At 43.6% G+C, this 17642-nt stretch overlaps 1 protein-coding gene across 1 annotated transcript in view; it reads right to left on the reverse strand.

Moving 5' to 3' along the window:
* The window catches only part of LOC101849337, a 12867-nt gene extending 4119 nt beyond the window's left edge, over positions 1-8748 (reverse strand). The window contains exon 1 of the mRNA XM_005111818.2: positions 53-8748. Coding sequence (XP_005111875.1) covers positions 53-8067 — 8015 coding nt within the window. The 5' untranslated portion in view covers positions 8068-8748. The remainder of the gene's footprint in view (positions 1-52) is intronic.
* Positions 8749-17642: the final 8894 nt, after the last annotated feature.

A 17642-nucleotide genomic window follows, 5' to 3' on the forward strand; every position in this document is an offset into this window, starting at 1 on the left:
GGGGGGGGCGCAATCGACAGTTCGACATATAACACATTGCAAATAGCCTTACTTTCGGAGCTGTTCTAGTGTCTGGTCTATGGGCAGACCGGGGCCAGTTTTGCTTCCCCCGTTGTTGTCTCCTTGCTGCATCAGGCTTTTCTGGTGGCCCTGACTGTGTCCTGGATACACGCCAAAGCTGGAGTCCTCCAACTGTCCGGCTCTGCGGCCGGCATTGATCGGGATCATGAAGAGCTGGAAGATTGCATCCAGGGCATTGACGACGCCAAGGAGACCGTAGGTCAAGGACACAGCTAGGACCTTGAAAGGCCAGGCCACCACGCGGGACAAGAAGGAGGAAGAAGAAGATGGAGAAGTAGGAGGGGGTGTCGAGGGGGAAGGACGACGATGACTCTCCTCAGATTGCGAAGAAGGAGTGGTGTTGGAGTCCCACCACCTGCCCCAATAGGAAGGCATGTCGCGACGGGGGAGAGATGAGGCTAGACCCAGGGGTATGAGAAAAACATTTTTGACACTAACGCAGAAGGACGGCACAGGGCAGGGCAAGGCGCGCTGCAGTGCACATGGGCAACACATGCCTATGAAGAGCATGAAGAGGACGCAGATGGAAATGACGTGCCATTCAATGAGCGTTTCCAAAGTCAAGATCATACTTGATCCAACCTCCAAACTTTTCTCCAACTTCTGGTGAATGTCGTCCGACTTTTTCTCGTGGGTCGGTGGTCCCTCCGCATGCGACTTGGTGCCGATTGTTTGGTGGCTGGACACGTCTCTTGTGCGAACATTATTGTTGTTGGAGTTCTCCATAAGCGCTTCCGTGTTCACAGATCGTCTAGGAACTCTGTATTTGTACTGCCCTTTTCTGGAGGCTTTGTCTAAGTGGGTGTTGCTGTTAGAGTTACTTTTTATAGAGTCATTCCCGTGAGCTGTTTTTACTTTTCCTCGACCATTTTCCAGTTTGCCTTCTTCCTTTTCACCGGTGGTCGTTTTTGTCTGTAGATTTCGATGATCCAGGACTTTCCGTGACGTGTTGTAAGGTCTGGCTCGTGGCACACCACGTTCTGGTTTGATGGACGTTATTTTATGTAGATCGCTGGCACGAGACTTGTCGGTTTCTTCCACCATCTGGTTCAGGCTCTGCTCTTCGGGGACGTTTTGCTTTTGATCAGCTAAAGCTTTCAGTTCTCGAGCACGAAGTCTCTCTTGTCTGAGCTCGTCCGCTCGCACTTGCCACATCTCTCTTTTGGGACTTGTATCTTCATTTGATGTAGGCTTGGCTTCATGTGACTCTGCGTCGACACTGGACCCTTTAGCAGACGATATGGGCTCACTCGGTTTGTACTTCTGACTTCGTGAATGAAAACCGTCATGTGTTTTTCGCCTGTCTCTAAGTTGATGATGTCGTGCAGTGGCATCTTTCTTCTCAAGATTAATAGTTAAGTTTCTGGTAGGCGATTTTCTTCCACCCGATTTGGGGAGCTGGGTATCCGAATCAACACCAGATCCTCGTTTCCTTTTATCATCACTTGCTGTTTTGGAAACTGCTTTTTGGTCAGTCTCAGACCTCTTGAATAAGAACCTCGAGAAAGGATTCAAACCAGCAATACTTGACAAAAGTGAGGAACCTTGACTAGGTTCTAGAATAGGGATCTCCTCGTTCTCTTTCTTCTTCGGTTGCATGTAAAATGATTGGACTGCCGTGGACTGTGGGGTTGTGGACGTGTCGTTGGTGTTCTGTGAGTTTTGGGCGGAAGCTGACCCAGCGAGCAAGACCTCTGCCCGATCAGCGTTTGAGCGGATCCGGAAGGACATCATCGGGGACGGTTTCCGAGGTTCAGGTTCCGGTTCGGTTTTAGAATCCTCGGTTTTGTCCTCAGGTTCACTGCTCACTGACGGAATATCTTTGTTCTGGTTTAAATCTATTGTCTGGCGCCTGTTGGCCCACGAAAACCTTCTTTGCTGGTTGTTGTCTGCCGCAATGACTTTCCCGACGTTCTGAGCAGATGTTTTGTGAACTGGTGGTGGTTCAGAGGATGAGTTCATGATTTTTGTGCCTTCTGCTGAAGGATCAAAACCGTGGTCCCCTCTAATTTTTTGCAGTTTTCCATTCTTGTCCACTTTCCACCTGCTCTGAGTTTTCCTGACGGTTCCACTTTCAGTGACTCTTGGTTTTACAGGTGCTGCTTCTTTATCGGGTTTGCTTTCGTCCAGACTCATGAACAGGTGATAAAACGGCCGGTCAGCGCGGCTGTGGATGCTCTCGTCGCCGTATTTTTTGGAGAAATCTTCCGTCTTTTCCCATACAGAATTGCAGGTTTGACTGTGTGCTACTCCAGACAAATGGGTTACCAATCCCTTAGAGGACTCTTTGCGAGAGATACTGCTCTTGGTTTCTCGAGGAGTCTGAAACATCTTGTCTCGAAGTTTGCTGTCTGATGAAGCCTTAGTGGCTTTACCGTTGGGGCCATGACTTCCGAGTGTCTTTTTCACCGCTTGTTTTCCTTGCGTTTTTCCAGCCATGGCTGTAGAGGGTCTGATGTGAGTTCTTAACGCCATTGTTGCTTTTGCGCGTGAGGAAATATCTGCCATGTAGGTGCGAGGGAGCTTGGGGGAGATGTGCTCTTCTTCCGTGTTTTCTTCCGTCTCCTCTGCCATATCGGGGACTTTGGGTTTGTTGAATCTGGTCAAAGACTCGCCTCGCATAGGCCGCCTGTGACTGGGACTAGGAGACGGAGGAGATTTGAGATGCCGTTTCATTTCCTCTCTGTTAGACTTTTTCGCCGTGACTTTACCCTTGCTTCTTGAGGCTTTAACCTTGAGGGAGTTGTCATTAGTGGTTGCGGTGGCAGGGGCAGATTCTGTCTTCACGGTTGTGCTAGATTTGCTCGTGTCACCTTTTCCCCTCTGCCCTTCGTTCGTTTTGCTAGAAGTGGGAGACTTCCGTTTCTGCAATATGCCGGTCTTAGTTGGCGGTGGCGACTTTGTCCCCTGCATCAAGTTTGACTTACTTAAGGATAAAGATCTCTTCGCCTGCAACAAGTCATCCTTGTCTGACATCGCCGGTGCAAGCACAGACGATATGCTAGTTTTATTTGGTGAGGGAGATTTCTGCTTAGCTGACAGAATTGTTTTGCTTGAAGATTTCTGTTTGCTTGCATTTTTTGTCTTACTAGGGGAAGGAGACCTCCGCTTCTTCGCCAAGTTTGATCTGATGAGCGATGATGACCTCTCTGTGTTTGACAGATCTGATTTGCTAGACAACAGAGATTTACGTGTGAGGGACCGATCTGTATTGCTTGACAGTAAAGATTTACTCTCGGATGACAAACTAGGTTCACTTGGCGAAGGAGTCTTTCGTTTGGAAGTATCATTGGCTTTGTTTGGCGATGGAGATCTGCGCCTGTGTGACAGTCGCGGTCTGCTTGTGGAAGGAGATTTTCTCCTTTGTAACTTGTTCATCTTGCCTTTACTTCTTTTACCATCTTTCCCGGTGGAACTGGTAATATAATTGTTATCAATGGACTTAAATACGTATCCCCCACCTTTGATTGACTTTTTTAGTTCATGTGTTGACGATTTGTTGGATTCTGGCTCCGCACGTTTTCTCAATTGCTCGGCAACAAGTGAAGCTTCCTGCTGCTTTTTAACCTCCATGTCCACTTCCTTTTCCGATGTTGGAGGTGGGAAAGAAGGGCGAAGGTCACGTTTACCTTCTTTCCATCGGTTGCTACTGGACTTTCGAGGATATTTGTTCTCTCTTTCAGAGACGGGGCTTGCGCTGGAGTGTTTCTGTCCTCGCCGATGCGTGTAATTTGATGAAGGCGAAGAAGATTTCCTCAGCCAGTTGTACAGTTGACGTTTAAAACCTTTTGAGTCAGAGGAGATGGGACCATATTTCTTTTCTACAAGTTCTCTCTTCGCTTTCGGGCTCAGTTGCCACGAGGGTCTGTTCGTCTCATTAGTCGCACGTTTCGGAGAGCGGGGCCGAGTCTGCTTGTTGGTTTCAATTTTTTTATAGATTTTCGGAACCATCATAGCTGTGCCTACATCTTTCTCGATAACCTCCGGGATACCTTCGGGTGCGGTTCGCTCCAAAATGCCAGACCGACGTGTCGATGAGTTTTTTTGCACTCCAGGCGTTTTCTCTCGAGACGTTTGGTCATGCTGAACCTGAGACTGGTTGTCTTCCTTTACGTTCTCTGCTTTTTTCTTAACTTGCTTTTCCTGATCAATGTCCGATAAGCGCTCTTTCATAAGATGCTCAGACAAACCCTCTTCCTCCGCAGTTTCAGGTGCCATACCTACTGATGAGTGCGATCTCGTAATCTCAGACTCACTGTCTTTGCTAGTAGTTGTAGTCTGGCGTATTTCATCTGCAAGCTGTTTGTCTTCTTGTTTCAAAGGAATATCTTCCTTAGCCATTTTTGATATTTTTTCAGTCTTGCTTTCTGGATGCGTCTTTTCCAAAGACTGTTTCGTCAGATTCTGTGATGGATCCTCGTCCGGTGCAATTTCTATTATTCCCTCAGATATGCTTGCCGGGGGTAGTTCTTCAGATGGCTGATTCACCAAGCCGTCTAATGTAACATTTTCCTCGACTTTCTTTGAGACCTCCTCGACGTTGCTTTCTTTTCGTTCCTCTTCTAATAGCCCTTCCTCTTCCAGAGATTTGCCTGTTTCTTTTTTGTTTTCCTTCGTTCTACGACGACCGTCACCATGTACTTTGTCTTTCTCTTGGTTGCTGGGTACAGAGTCACTTCCTTTTTCAGAATGCCCCTTTTTTTTCGACATATCTCGAGGTAACAACCAATTCAAAAACTTTGTAGCAGGGTCTTCTCTTTTACTTTTCACTTTAGTTTCATTGTTCGATAATGACGTGGTATTTTCTTTCAATACAGTAGCCTCCTCGTCAAGGGTATTTGCTATTTCAATTTTGGGATCAGTTTCAAATTTTTCAACTTCAGAAACCTGTTCAACTTCAGAAACCGTTTCAACCGTTGGATCAATCGGTTTGACACTGGTGATATCCACAGATTTTCCTTGGTACATGTGTCCGTTGATCTGACTCTGTGAATCTTCCTCCTCCTCTTCCTCTTCGTCATCCACTTCGTCGTCATCATCATCCTCATCATCTACACAGTTTTCCTGCTCTTCCGTCTTTGCAGTAACCACACTACATGTGTTTGCTATTAGAGCATTGTGTTCGCTTCTGAAGCACTCGGTAACTCCTCTACAGAAATCGTTGTGGTATATAGAATTATGGTCTTCGGAAAACCAACCATCAGTATCTCTTTGACACCCAGCTGGCCTTTGGTCTTTACTATGGAGATCTTTATCATTACATTTTTCCTCCTCTTCATCTTCTTCTTCATCATCATCATCATCATCACCATTATCATCATCATCATCATCATCATCATCATTTTCATTTTCTTCTTCTTGAGATTCATCTTCATCCTCCACTTCTTCAGAGTCTTCTACTTTCAAGCCATCAACAGGCATATGAAGATCTTGAAGATAGGGTGTCCTTGGCTTTGTTAGTTTTCTGTCTTCCTCGTCAGAACCTCCGAGGACATTTTCGTTGTCCGCTGGCGTTTCGTCAGAACCGCCATTGGTACAGGCCTCCTGGTCTGGTTTTGATAGATCACAATTCACCTCTGCGTCGCCTCCAAAGGAGGTCAGCATCTGCTTGCAGAACTGAAACTGGTCGTGTGCAAAGGACGCCAAACTAACAGTGAGTCTGTCTTCGCTACGGTGCAGACCTCTAGGCTCCACAACGTTCATTACTTGATTGAAGCTTTCATTGACCAGGGCCAGAACACTGTCCCCTTCCCCGTCAGAGCGAGTGTGCTTTTTACCGGGGATCACATTGGGCGTGACCTTTGAGGCCGCCGGTGCCACGTTTTCTTTACTCTCGTCTTTGATTTCGTCCTGAACTGTGGGCAGAGCAAACAAACCCAAATCATCAGAATCGGCAGTACTTTTCAGATATTTGTCCTCTCTATTATTATACACTACAGATTCAGCCGGTTCGTCTTTGGCGTACAAACTGGAGTCACTAGAACACGCAGACATACGTCCGGTTTCCAAAGTGTGTGATTCATAATAAATGTTATCATCTTGAGAGTCCCCTTCGTCTTCATAGTTGAAATCATCTCGAGCATCATTAGGGAAAAAATTTTCATTTTCTTCAGTCTCTTCCTCGTCACCGAGTTCCGACTCCGAGTCGTGCATGAAAAGATCATCTACACTCTCCCCTACGACAGACGTGTCTGCTGTTGTTCTTTCTTCGGTCCCATCATTTTCCAATTCATCGACGTTGTTCCAGTTACGATTGCCATTCTGTTGGTAATACCAGGAATCCGTATCTTCTTTATCATGATCGTATTGTTCTCCGGGGCAAAAGTGCGTGCTTTCAGCCTCAATGACAGGGACCGTTGTTTGTTGCTTATCTTTGAGGAACCTGTGTTTGTTTTTGCTTCTTTGGGAATCCCCACAGTACTCTGGACCTTCGTACCAGTCGCTTGAAGGTAACTCTTCCTCTTTCAGCTTCGTGGTTTGGTTATCGCCATCACCCTTGTTTTTTGGTGGTTCTCTGCTAGAATAAAACACTTGCTCGGAGCTCTCCTCGCCGTTGTTATATAGCCATGGTGGCGAGTATGGAGTCCCGGATGTAGTACTTTCTTTCTCGTCTGCCAGCTCCATTTGACAGGTCTCTGCCTTGCTGTTAGCTCTCTCTCCAGCACCAAAGTACACGTCTTGACACGTTTCCTCAGAAGTGGCGTAGGTTATGTGCTCGCCAGATGTCTCTGGGCACACACACCAGGGCTGTGTGGGGGTGATGGCGTGGCAGTCTCCTTCCTGCTGCTCCTTCTTGTCATCCAGCTCTCCAAAGAACTCTACAGAACATTCACAATCTCCATATATGGCTAAGTAATCCCGATCACCGTTTTTAGATCTAAATTTGCCAGCTCTCTCATCCTTCGCCTTTTCTATTTCTTCCTTCATCAATTGTTCCTTTGTATCCCTCCATGATTGAGCAGACTTTGGATCCACGTAGGATTCACAATAACATCTATCTCGTTGGTTGTTACATTTCATTTCGCTTTCGGTTTCCAGATCGCAAGGCAGATCTTCGTCATAAGATCTGTATTTTTCACATATACTTTTTAAGTCTTTCTTACTAAAGAAAAAACACCCCTCTGCTAATTCATCAATATCTTCATCGCCCGTATCTCCCTCCTCTGTTTCATCCTCCTCCTCCTCCTCCTCCTCTTCCCCCTCACAATCGTCCTCTTCCTCACATCCTTCATCGCAATCGTCATCATCTTCTTCATCTTCCACATGGCAGCACTCACATTCATCATTTTTATCCTCTTCTTCTTCATCATGTTCATCACCATCATCGTCGTCATCAACTTCACCACCATCCTCATCACCCTCATCACCCTCATCAACTTCATCACCATCAATACACTCGTCTTCCTCATCCTGGCCTCTTTTCTCTTCATCTTCACAACTATCTGTTGGACCAGTATGTCGGGGTTCGCACGGTGACACGTCTATCTCTGTTTTGTACGGCCCGCGTTTGCATTTATAACGAAACGTAGGCGGGCATGCTTGGTTAGATCTTTCCTCTGAAACGGATACTTGACACTGGTCACTTCCCGTAGATATATCATCTTCACAGTCTTCTCCCTCCACTACTTGAACTTCACATGCAGAATCTTCTACGTTCCTATCTTCTCCTTCTTCACAGTCTTCCTTTTCCCTCTTCAGCTTCTCTTCACATAGATCAAGGAAAGAGAACTTGTACCTATGTTTGCAGGAACCACATTTCGATTTATAATCATCGAGAGCTGCTTCCTCTTCCTGATCCTTTTGTAGAGGTCTTTGAAACTCGCCGTCTCCTTGTTGTGCTCTCTTTGCCTTTACATTTGCTGGCTTAATCAGTCTGGCTAAAAACCGCTTGATGGACTTTCCAGGGGACCTCGATTTCCGACTTGACTTCAGATAACTGTTCAGTTTGGGCCCATCACGAGTGCCCATCTCTTCTTTGGCATCCATGTCGAGATTTCGAACTGGATCCCTGAGTAGATATTACTGTTACCGAAGAGATGTCTTTACATTAGCTTGAAGTCGCCATTTGTACCACTGGCCCTTCCCTAGAGGGTGGACCTGGATTTTGTTATTGATCTTGACCAAGTTATTGACATTGGGCTTGGGTTATTCAATGTCGTCGCTGAATTGTATTCATGTTGATTTCCAACTGACTTCGGACATCGATGATGTTAAGAAAAGAATCAAGGTCTAAATCTTGTTCTAGATCTAGATTTTTAGAATCTAGATCCAGTAATGTAAATTTAGATCTAGATCTAGTCTGTAGATATAGCATCTAGATCTAGATCTAGATCTAGATCTAGATCTAGACTAATAGAAGCTAAGAGGAAAAGAGTGGCTACAGGCTACGACGCGGAGGCGCAACTTGAAGATTGAAGGTACGACCGATGGGGAAACTAGACTCTAGAATCTAGATCTAGATTCTAGATCTACATACAGACTGACTAAAGTAAACCAACCTTGGAGTAGCTCGGTGCGAGCACCCCTACCGTGGTGACCCACGTTACACCCGTGAGCTTGTTACCATCTGTCCAAATAACAAACTTTTCTTAAGTAGATCTAAGTAGCCTTGTCTCATGCATCAAACCACTGTCAACATGGGGACCTTCCACAAGGACGTAGCGATGCGGTTGGGCGTTCTGGGATAGTGCAGAGTGGTGCTGTATCTCCTCAGAGTGGGGAAAGATGTTGCCTTTCAAGAGGGTTTAAGGAGGGAGGGAGGAGGTTTCGGGAAAATCCGTTGCGACTGACAAGACGGTCAATGGATTGTAAAGAAGAGAAACTGTCTCGTAACTACCAACCGTTAGATAATATATTGTTGTTAATGCTCCCATAAATGTTGTTGCGGCTGTTGTTGCTGTTTATTGCTGTTGCCGGAAAAGCTGATAAGTGGCAGCTTTTGTAGCGGCAGTATGGGAGTGAGTGAGTGAATATGTGTGTGTGTGTGCGTGTGTGTGTGTGTGCGTGTATGTGTGTGTGTGTGTGCGTGTGTGTGCATGTGTGTGTGTTTGTGTGTGTGCGTGTGTCACAGTGTATGCGTATGTGTGTTCAAAGAAAATGCTTTGAGTGAGCTTAAAAGAAAATGTTTTAGCCTACCTGCTCAGCTCCACATTACCACCACCATCATTATCACCACCACGATCATCTTTAACAGCCGCAGCAGATGCAACAGTGGCATCATCATCATCATCATCATCATCATCATCATCATCATCATCATCATCATCAGGTACTCAAAGTGGCAAGCTGTCCCCTTCACGATGGGGAGTACCATTCTCAACGAATACAGCCACATTCAATGGGGAAGCTCTGCAGCCGACTCCAAGGTCACTGCAAAGAGGCACCTCTACTCGCCAATCAGGGAGAAGACATCAAGAAGATCTGCCCTTTGGCAACAAGCACGTCCCAGCGTGTTTTTGGAAAGCGGGAGCAGACTCCCAGTCGCTGACTTCCGCATTCCTGTTCCTCAGATCAAGACTGGAAAAACCACAATCTACTCTTGATACAGAAAGATCAGATTGAATCGTGCACGTGACATTGAATTAAACCCGGGACCAGAGGAGCTGGTGCGGTGTGGCGAGTGTGGGGTTGCATTTAGCGAAGCCAATCTACCAAAAGCTAAGATATGTAATCAGGAGGGGTGTGAAGAAAGGACACACAAAGGGCCAAAATGTAGTGGTATCAGCAGGTGGAGCTCCAGGCAAGAATGGACATGTCGTGTCCACAGAGATGAGCCTCCAGTGGGTGGCGACCAACCAGCAGGAATCCCATCAAGCTCTGCTAAAGTACATTGCTTGAGTTGCAATGAGACTATCCGTAAAACTTATGGAGGTTCTCAGCGCTTGAGGTGTATTGAGTGTGGGAAATGTTTCCACAAGAAACCAGAATGTTGCCAGATGACGAACGAAGAGATGAAAAGACGTCTGAACAACTAGACATGTTGGAAATGCAATGATGCCCTAACCCCACAGCTAGAGGCTCCTATGCCAAATCTTGACACTTCAATAGATGATATATCCAAACAAATGAAGTCATCTGAAAAGAAATGCTAGCGCATTCTTCAACAACAACTACTACTACTACTACTACTACTACTACTACTACTACTACTACTACTACTACTCTTTGGCTCCTTCTAATAGCTGTCTTTTAGCCACTCGAGCCTTCTCGGATTTAAGGGCTGAAAAAATCTCGGAGGTCCCGTGTGCAAGATGGGCACGTTAAAGATCGCTTGATGGTTCTAAAACCGATTTATAAGAGTAGGCGTCGGCCACCACTCGGGCAATATTCTAAATTAATACCAAACTGAAAATGTTTAACCGCGCGCTCGTATGACTTTATGCGCAGTTGCGCCGTAAAACACTAATCAAAGCAAAACAATATCAATCTTTAGATAGGTCAAGGATGACGGCCAAAAATCAGGATAATGTAATCCGAGCAATATAATGAATGTAGAACATTGATCACCTATGTCTGTCACAGATCTTGCACTTGACGAATTGTAACTTAATTGTAAGAGAGAATAAATAATTCATGTGACTTCTTCATCTGTTGTGCATGCAATTATTAACTCCTGTCTCGGGTTCTCTGGTCAGACCATGAATATTTTACTACGTTTCTGATCTCGATGTTTATTACAACACGAAACATTTTTATTTGTAGTCATGGTATATTATAATTTACTTTTTCTCTTTAAGGCTTAATTTTCATTAGTTTTTTCGTGAATCCTTAATAACGTACCAAATTTAATTGTCGTAGAATCCCCCCCCCCCCCCCCCCACAAGCATGCTTTTTTTTGTTTTAAAAACTCATCTTTGGGATGAATTTTTTAAAAGCCTATTCTCATCTAAGAAACATGAGCTTTCTTTTATCTAGCTCGATCTTCAAGCGTTTGCCCCCAGCATAGACGAGATGAAAATGAAAAGCCCAATATTGTTCAATGTAAAAAAGATGGATAAGGAGCCTATGCAATAGTCTTTATTGTCCAGATCCTGCAACATATGCTTGATGCTTTACCGCGCGCACGCACACACACACACACATACACACACACACACACACACACACACACACACACACACATACACACACACACACTCACACACACACACACACACACACACACACACAAACACATTATACACACACACAGTCGAGCGCGCTCACGTAGTGATCTTGTGTGCACACCCACACACACCAATCTCTCACATTTATTATCGAGGGGCGTCACCTCGAATCTATCTTGATTGCAATACGAGTCAGGAAATGTTGGCATCTAAAGGGATTGAGACAATAACTTGAATAAGTCACCCAAACTATCGACAGCAGAAACAGTCTAAATATTAACGCCATTGCCATGCACATTTCAATAGATGATACCGGGTAACAGTTGAAAGAACTGAGATTCACTGATGATATGTGACTATGACGTGACATCATCGTGCGCTGAAAGTGACACCCCCCAAAAAAAAATTGTTTTTAAATAAATAAATAAATTTAAAAATATTTAAAATTAGAAATAAATTTTAAAAATAAATAAATAAATAAATAAATAAATAAAAAATAAATAAAAATAACATAAAATAAAAATAAAAATTATAAATTTAAAAAAAATGGTAAAAAATTGTAACAAAAATAATGGAAAGTAACCTCAACATCATAGATAACAGTACAGCTGATCACATCGGTAAAGTGAAACAAAACAGATTGACAAAAGGAAGCTCTGAATGGAGACCAGTTGTTTTAGTAGAGTTTTCACGGCGCTCGCCTGATACAAAACATTTGAGTCTGTTTTTTCTCCTGATCTTTTTCTTGATCTTGGTCTCAGAGCACACAGGAACAACCTGGGCACACACAAAAAACAACTGATAAAGCTCAATGATTGAAATGAAACAACAATTAATTAACATCGTCAACAACAAAAACAATAGTAGCAGCAGCAACAACTACAACAAAAGACCCCCCTATATGCCACACGCGGACGAAGGAAGTATACAGGGCATTTTCCTTAAAAAGAGAGGCTCTTATTATGTCCCGCAGTGACCAGTCATTACTGGCAAAAATCAGGACCGGTCACTTCTCTGGGCTGCGGGCCTACAAAAATAGAATAGACAGAACATCGGACCCAACATTTCCATTGTGCAGCGAGCGAGGAACCCCAAGATTTGGAGCACTGGCTGCAGGGGTGCCCCGCCACGGAGGCCCGGCATCTCTTCGGGGGGGATTCAGGGAGGTTGGACTGCCTCACCCGCTAGCCTACTCAAGGGCCAAGGGAGGCGGTGGCCCTGGCGAAGAGCACGCTCTTCGGGGCTCCAAACATTTCGAACGGATAGGCTACCACACACACACACAACAACAACAACAAAAACAACAAAAAACAACAACTAATTTATAAAAACCCAATAACAACAGATTGAAGTACATATTAGTTTAGTTTTAGTAGATGTTTTACGGTTCTCGCAACTGCATAAGGTCATATTATGAGCACCAGAAGATCAGAGGTGATACTGATACATGAGAGTAACAAGCATGAAAAAAGGGGTGAGATAAGGACGATAGATGTTTGATAGGAAAGAAGAAGCAAACCACACCAGAGGACCCGCCAACCACTCACAGATTGAAGTATGAAGACGAATATGATGACGATGATGATAACAATAATGATGATGATGATGGAAGAGGATGAGGAGGAGAAGGAGGAGGAAGAGGAGCAAGAACGAGCAGATCTATCATTATTGGACCATTGTTTATTTGGATATTATTGGATAGGACAATATCCCACTTCCGCTTCCGGTAATGGCGTCACAATTCACGACGATCTCACCGTTGAGCAGCACGGAGAAGCATTCAATTCTGTACTTCTTTTTTAAATAGATTTTTGCCTTCTATTCCTTTCTTAGATTCAAACCCCAGTTTCCAGTTAGGTAAGCACCTTATTGATCCAGTTATTTCGCTTTGAAAGATTGGGTTAATCCAGATCTAGAAATCTAGGTCAATTTTATCCCAGTTCCCCAATCCCAGAGCCAGGCCCAGGAGTCAGAGTAGACCTGTCCTAACCAACCAAGACTGCCAGCTCAGACTCAGCAAAGGCAGAGGGGGGAAGAACAGAGACAACACGGCGTACAAACACTGCTCTTTTGCTCGGCGATGGAGTGACTGGGTCACGGTCGACCTGGTCATACAGAGGCGAGGTCGCAAGGCCACCTCTATTCTCACCCGGGGTGAGAATAGTGCAGGCGGGTCTTGTGGCTATTCTCACCCGGTGCGCGTGTCAACAAATTTTGCGTTCACCCTAAACCACAGAATTCTACACTGTGATAAGAGAAAAATTGTAGAATTCTGTGCTGTGAACAAACGTTCCATTACAACTGTACTTGTAACCTACTAAAAGCGTACAATTTTGTCTGTGGGCAGGGGAGAGAGAGAGAGAGAACAAAACAAAATGGCGACCCGCGTAGTTCGGCTCGATTCGAAAAGTTAAATAGCCGTAGCATCTTTGTAGACAACCAAATTAATTTACTTTTGTGTTTTAACATCATTTTTTAACTTTGTTTTGGTCAATTTGATCGTCCACACCGATAGACAGTATTCAGAAAGAGACAGAGAGAGAGAGAAGAGGGGAGGAGTAGATCTTGCGAGAACTTCCGGGCGGGTGAGAATAGCCACTTTCAGGTCGCAAACCTGACCTGACCTTCTAGAGTCTAGAGATTATAGAATAGATCTACTCTAGTGTCTCTCTTGATCTACATGATGCGTCGGTAGCCGGTGAAATGAATTTTTCAACTGTTGGCTATTCAGCACATTGACATGTTTAATTGGCTTGCACATACAATACTTTGTTTGTGCAAGCCGATATTGTTTATGATGATGACGATGTATGAGTATGATGATGATTGATGTTTTGTAATGGGAAGTGGCTATTCTCACCGGCCACCTCTATTCTCACCCGGAGTGAGAATAGTGCAGGCGAGTCTTGTGGCTATTCTCACCCGGTGCGCGTTCACCAAATTTTGCGTTCACCCTAAACCACAGAATTCTACACTGTGATAACAGAAAAATTGTAGAATTCTGTGCCGTGAACAAACGTTCCATTACAACTGTAGCCTACTAAAAGCGTACAATTTTGTCTGTGGGCAGTGGAGAGAAAGAGAGAGAGGAGTAGCGCGAGAATTTCAGGGCAAAACAAAATGGCGACCCACGTAGTTCGGCTCGATTCGAAAAGTTAAACAGCCGTAGCATCTTTGTAGACAACCAAATTAATTTACTTTTGTGTTTTAACATCATTTTTTAACTTTGTTTTGGTCAATTTGATTGTCCACACCGATAGACAGTATTCAGAAAGAGACAGAGAGAGAGAGAAGAGGGGAGGAGTTGATCTTGCGAGAACTTCCGGGCGGGTGAGAATAGCCACTTTCATTCTCACCCGGGGTGAGAATAAAAATATGATCTAGAGTTAATCCTGTGGTGCGATATACAGTAAGCGATCTTTTGTGGATATCTCTGGAAGTTACAGGTCGATCTTCATGATTTTTTCACCAGAAGTTAGAAAAACTTCCTCTCTATACGGTGTAGCGCATTACTGTAACAGCAGTTTAAAATTTCTATATGTTGTGGTGGTGTTTGTTTGGTAACGTGTGTCTGGTTTGGTGCGCAAGGTGTCTGTTTGGTGCAACATATCGTCTGGTTGGGTGCGCAATAGTACCATGTTTACAGATCTAGATCTAGCTCTTTTCTGACACTTTTCATCTTTCTCTATCCTGGCCTTGTCTTCTTTTCCTTGCAAAAAGTTCCTGTACTGACCATAAAAGGGAAGGCCAAGGTCAATGAGGCGTGTTCTTTTTGGGAGCTGTGCGCCCCCTAACAGGAGATTTCCTTACACCGTGTGTATGTGTTTTGATAATGGATAAAAAGAAAGGTGCTGTGGACACAAGGAGGGGAAAGAAGCGAAAGAAGAAAAAAAGAATTAAATAAGACTTTACCACCTAGACTAGTATTTTTGAAGGAAAAGGACAAAAAAGAAGAAGAAAAAGACGTGAAAAGAAAAAATTGAAAAAGAAAGGTGCTGTGGACACAAGGAGGTGAAAGAAGAAAACAAGAATTAGACTATACCTAGACTAGTATTCTTAAAGGAAAAGGACAAAAAAGAAGAAGAAAAAGACATGAAAAGAAGAAATTGAACATTTTGGGGGTTAAATTTCCATATTAATTAATTTTGACATGAATACATTAACTGATCATCTTCCAATGGCAATACAATGCATCCAAATGGAAGGAAAACAGTCTGTTTCAGTGCACAATGCAGGTCATAAAGAAATAACTTAATAAGTAAAACAACCAAAGGGCCTAGAAGCCACACTATCTGTCAATGCCAAATAGCAAAAAAGCCGATATTGCGCACTGAAACGGACTGCACAAATTTGGTCTGCTTCAGTGCGCAACCCTATCTGGCATGTTCCTGGGCATTAAGAAGCAGCCTGTGATAGTATTTATCGATTCTAACATTCTACGATACATTAGAGCTAGATTAACTAGATGTGCTAAATAATCGACTACTCAAGCGCTTAGTAAATTGACCGATACCGGTTACAAAAACCATTAATATGAATGGGCAAAACTTTCCGACACCGTAGAATCACGTGTGTTGACAGGAACCTCCAAAACGAAAGTGAAATAAGCTGCATTCTTCGCATGCTCACAGAAAGTGACCTCGTTTTCGCTGTTCTTATCCAAAACAAAGCAGGAGACCAGGGGTTGCACACCCAAACAGATGCGCAGTGACGTGGTTAGACTCTACCTCTCACCCCGGGTGAGACTTGCCAGCGTAGGCTATTCTCACCCGGTGTGAAACAAGACCTGTTTTTCCTCATTTTGGAATACTGTCTATCGGTGTGGATGATCAAATTGATAAAAGCCAAGAAAAAATTACGTTATAGCACAAAAGTAAGCTAATTTGATTGTCTTCAAAGATGCTTTGGCTATTTCACTTTTCGAATCAAGCTGAACTACGCGGGTCGCCATTTTGTTTTGCCCGGAAGTTCTCGCAAGATCTATTCTCTCTCTCTCTCTGTCTCTTTCTGAATACTGTCTATCGGTGTGGAGGATCAAATTGACCAAAACAAAGTTTAAAAATGATGTTAAAAAACAAAAGTAAATTAATTTGGTTGTCTACAAAGATGCTATGGCTATTTAACTTTCCAAATCGAGCCGAACTACGCAGGTCGCCATTTTGTTTTGCCCGGAAGTTCTCGCGCTACTCCTCTCTCTCTCTTTCTCTCTCTCCACTGCCCACAGACAAAATTGCACGCTTATGGGCTAACACTAACAGTAGTAATAGATCTACAGGCCCATTCCACGAGCGGTCCATCAAAATGCAAAAAGATGAAATTGATGAAATCAACTCAGTACCATGTGAAATATTCAGCAGAAAGGTTTATTGGTGTAGTTCTGAACTCAAAAATGGTAGAAACCGTCCCTTTCATATAAAAAAATGCATGGTGAAAGGTGAGAAAGAAAAATGTCATGGCAAAGACAAAAATACCATTTAGTATAGAATGTTTTGTTTCAATGATAGAATAAATAATCCTGTTATCTTTATGTTTGTGTACTCTCCTAGCATGTACTTTACTGGAATGCAAAAACAATTCGTGGTTAAAAGCCTATGTTATGACCACATTAGAGAGAATGTCCACCTCTCGTGACAATGTAACACACGAAACACAAAACATACAGAAGTTTTCCCACATATTAAAAAAAAGAGCTATAATCAAATGCTTCCATGAACGTGTGAAGCTGACGGTAGGAAATAACTCAGTAATATCAGTTCTTGTGAAGTAAGTCCCTGAATCTCGTAGAATGGGGTGGAAGTCGTGTAACACACGTAACGTTACGTGTGTTACATCAAAAGTTACGTGTGTTACATTCATACAAAACGTGCAAATCTTCAAAGTAATGATAGAAATAGACAAAGAAAAGCAAATTACCATACTGAAACATATCACAATGGAACAAATTGATGTTTGAAGCTGAAATTTTTATTGACCAGGGGACAAAATGGGTTTTGGGGTAGTGAACTACTTTATAATGACATTTTATGATTCTATAGTTCAGTAAATTTCATCTCTCATTCCAAGCCACTTCCATTTTCCTGTAAAATGTGACATGACAGTCACCATAACCCTCTTGTCCCCTTTCCTGTCACTTCTCCATGGTATTTTTTCTCATCACATCTCACAAGCACCCAATCCCCAATACTGACCACACAGTCATCACTTTGAGATGGATCACTTGCATTCTTAAACCCCTCTAAGGAGTAAACATAGTACTGGACATCTTATTTGTTGTTTGAATGCATGGTAACTTATCTGCAAGGTTCCCAAATCATTCAGTTCACTTTCTTGACTCTAGAAACTTCTATATATATCTCTATATTTTGCCAGGGGTCCTCATAGTGTCAATCTCATTTTGTGAGAAGTATTTGGCATGAGCTTCAGATCTACATTTCCATCATGAATGCCTTCTTCATA

This window comes from Aplysia californica, unplaced genomic scaffold (genome assembly GCF_000002075.1).
Source record: "Aplysia californica isolate F4 #8 unplaced genomic scaffold, AplCal3.0 scaffold01131, whole genome shotgun sequence".
Lineage (NCBI taxonomy): Eukaryota > Metazoa > Mollusca > Gastropoda > Aplysiida > Aplysiidae > Aplysia > Aplysia californica.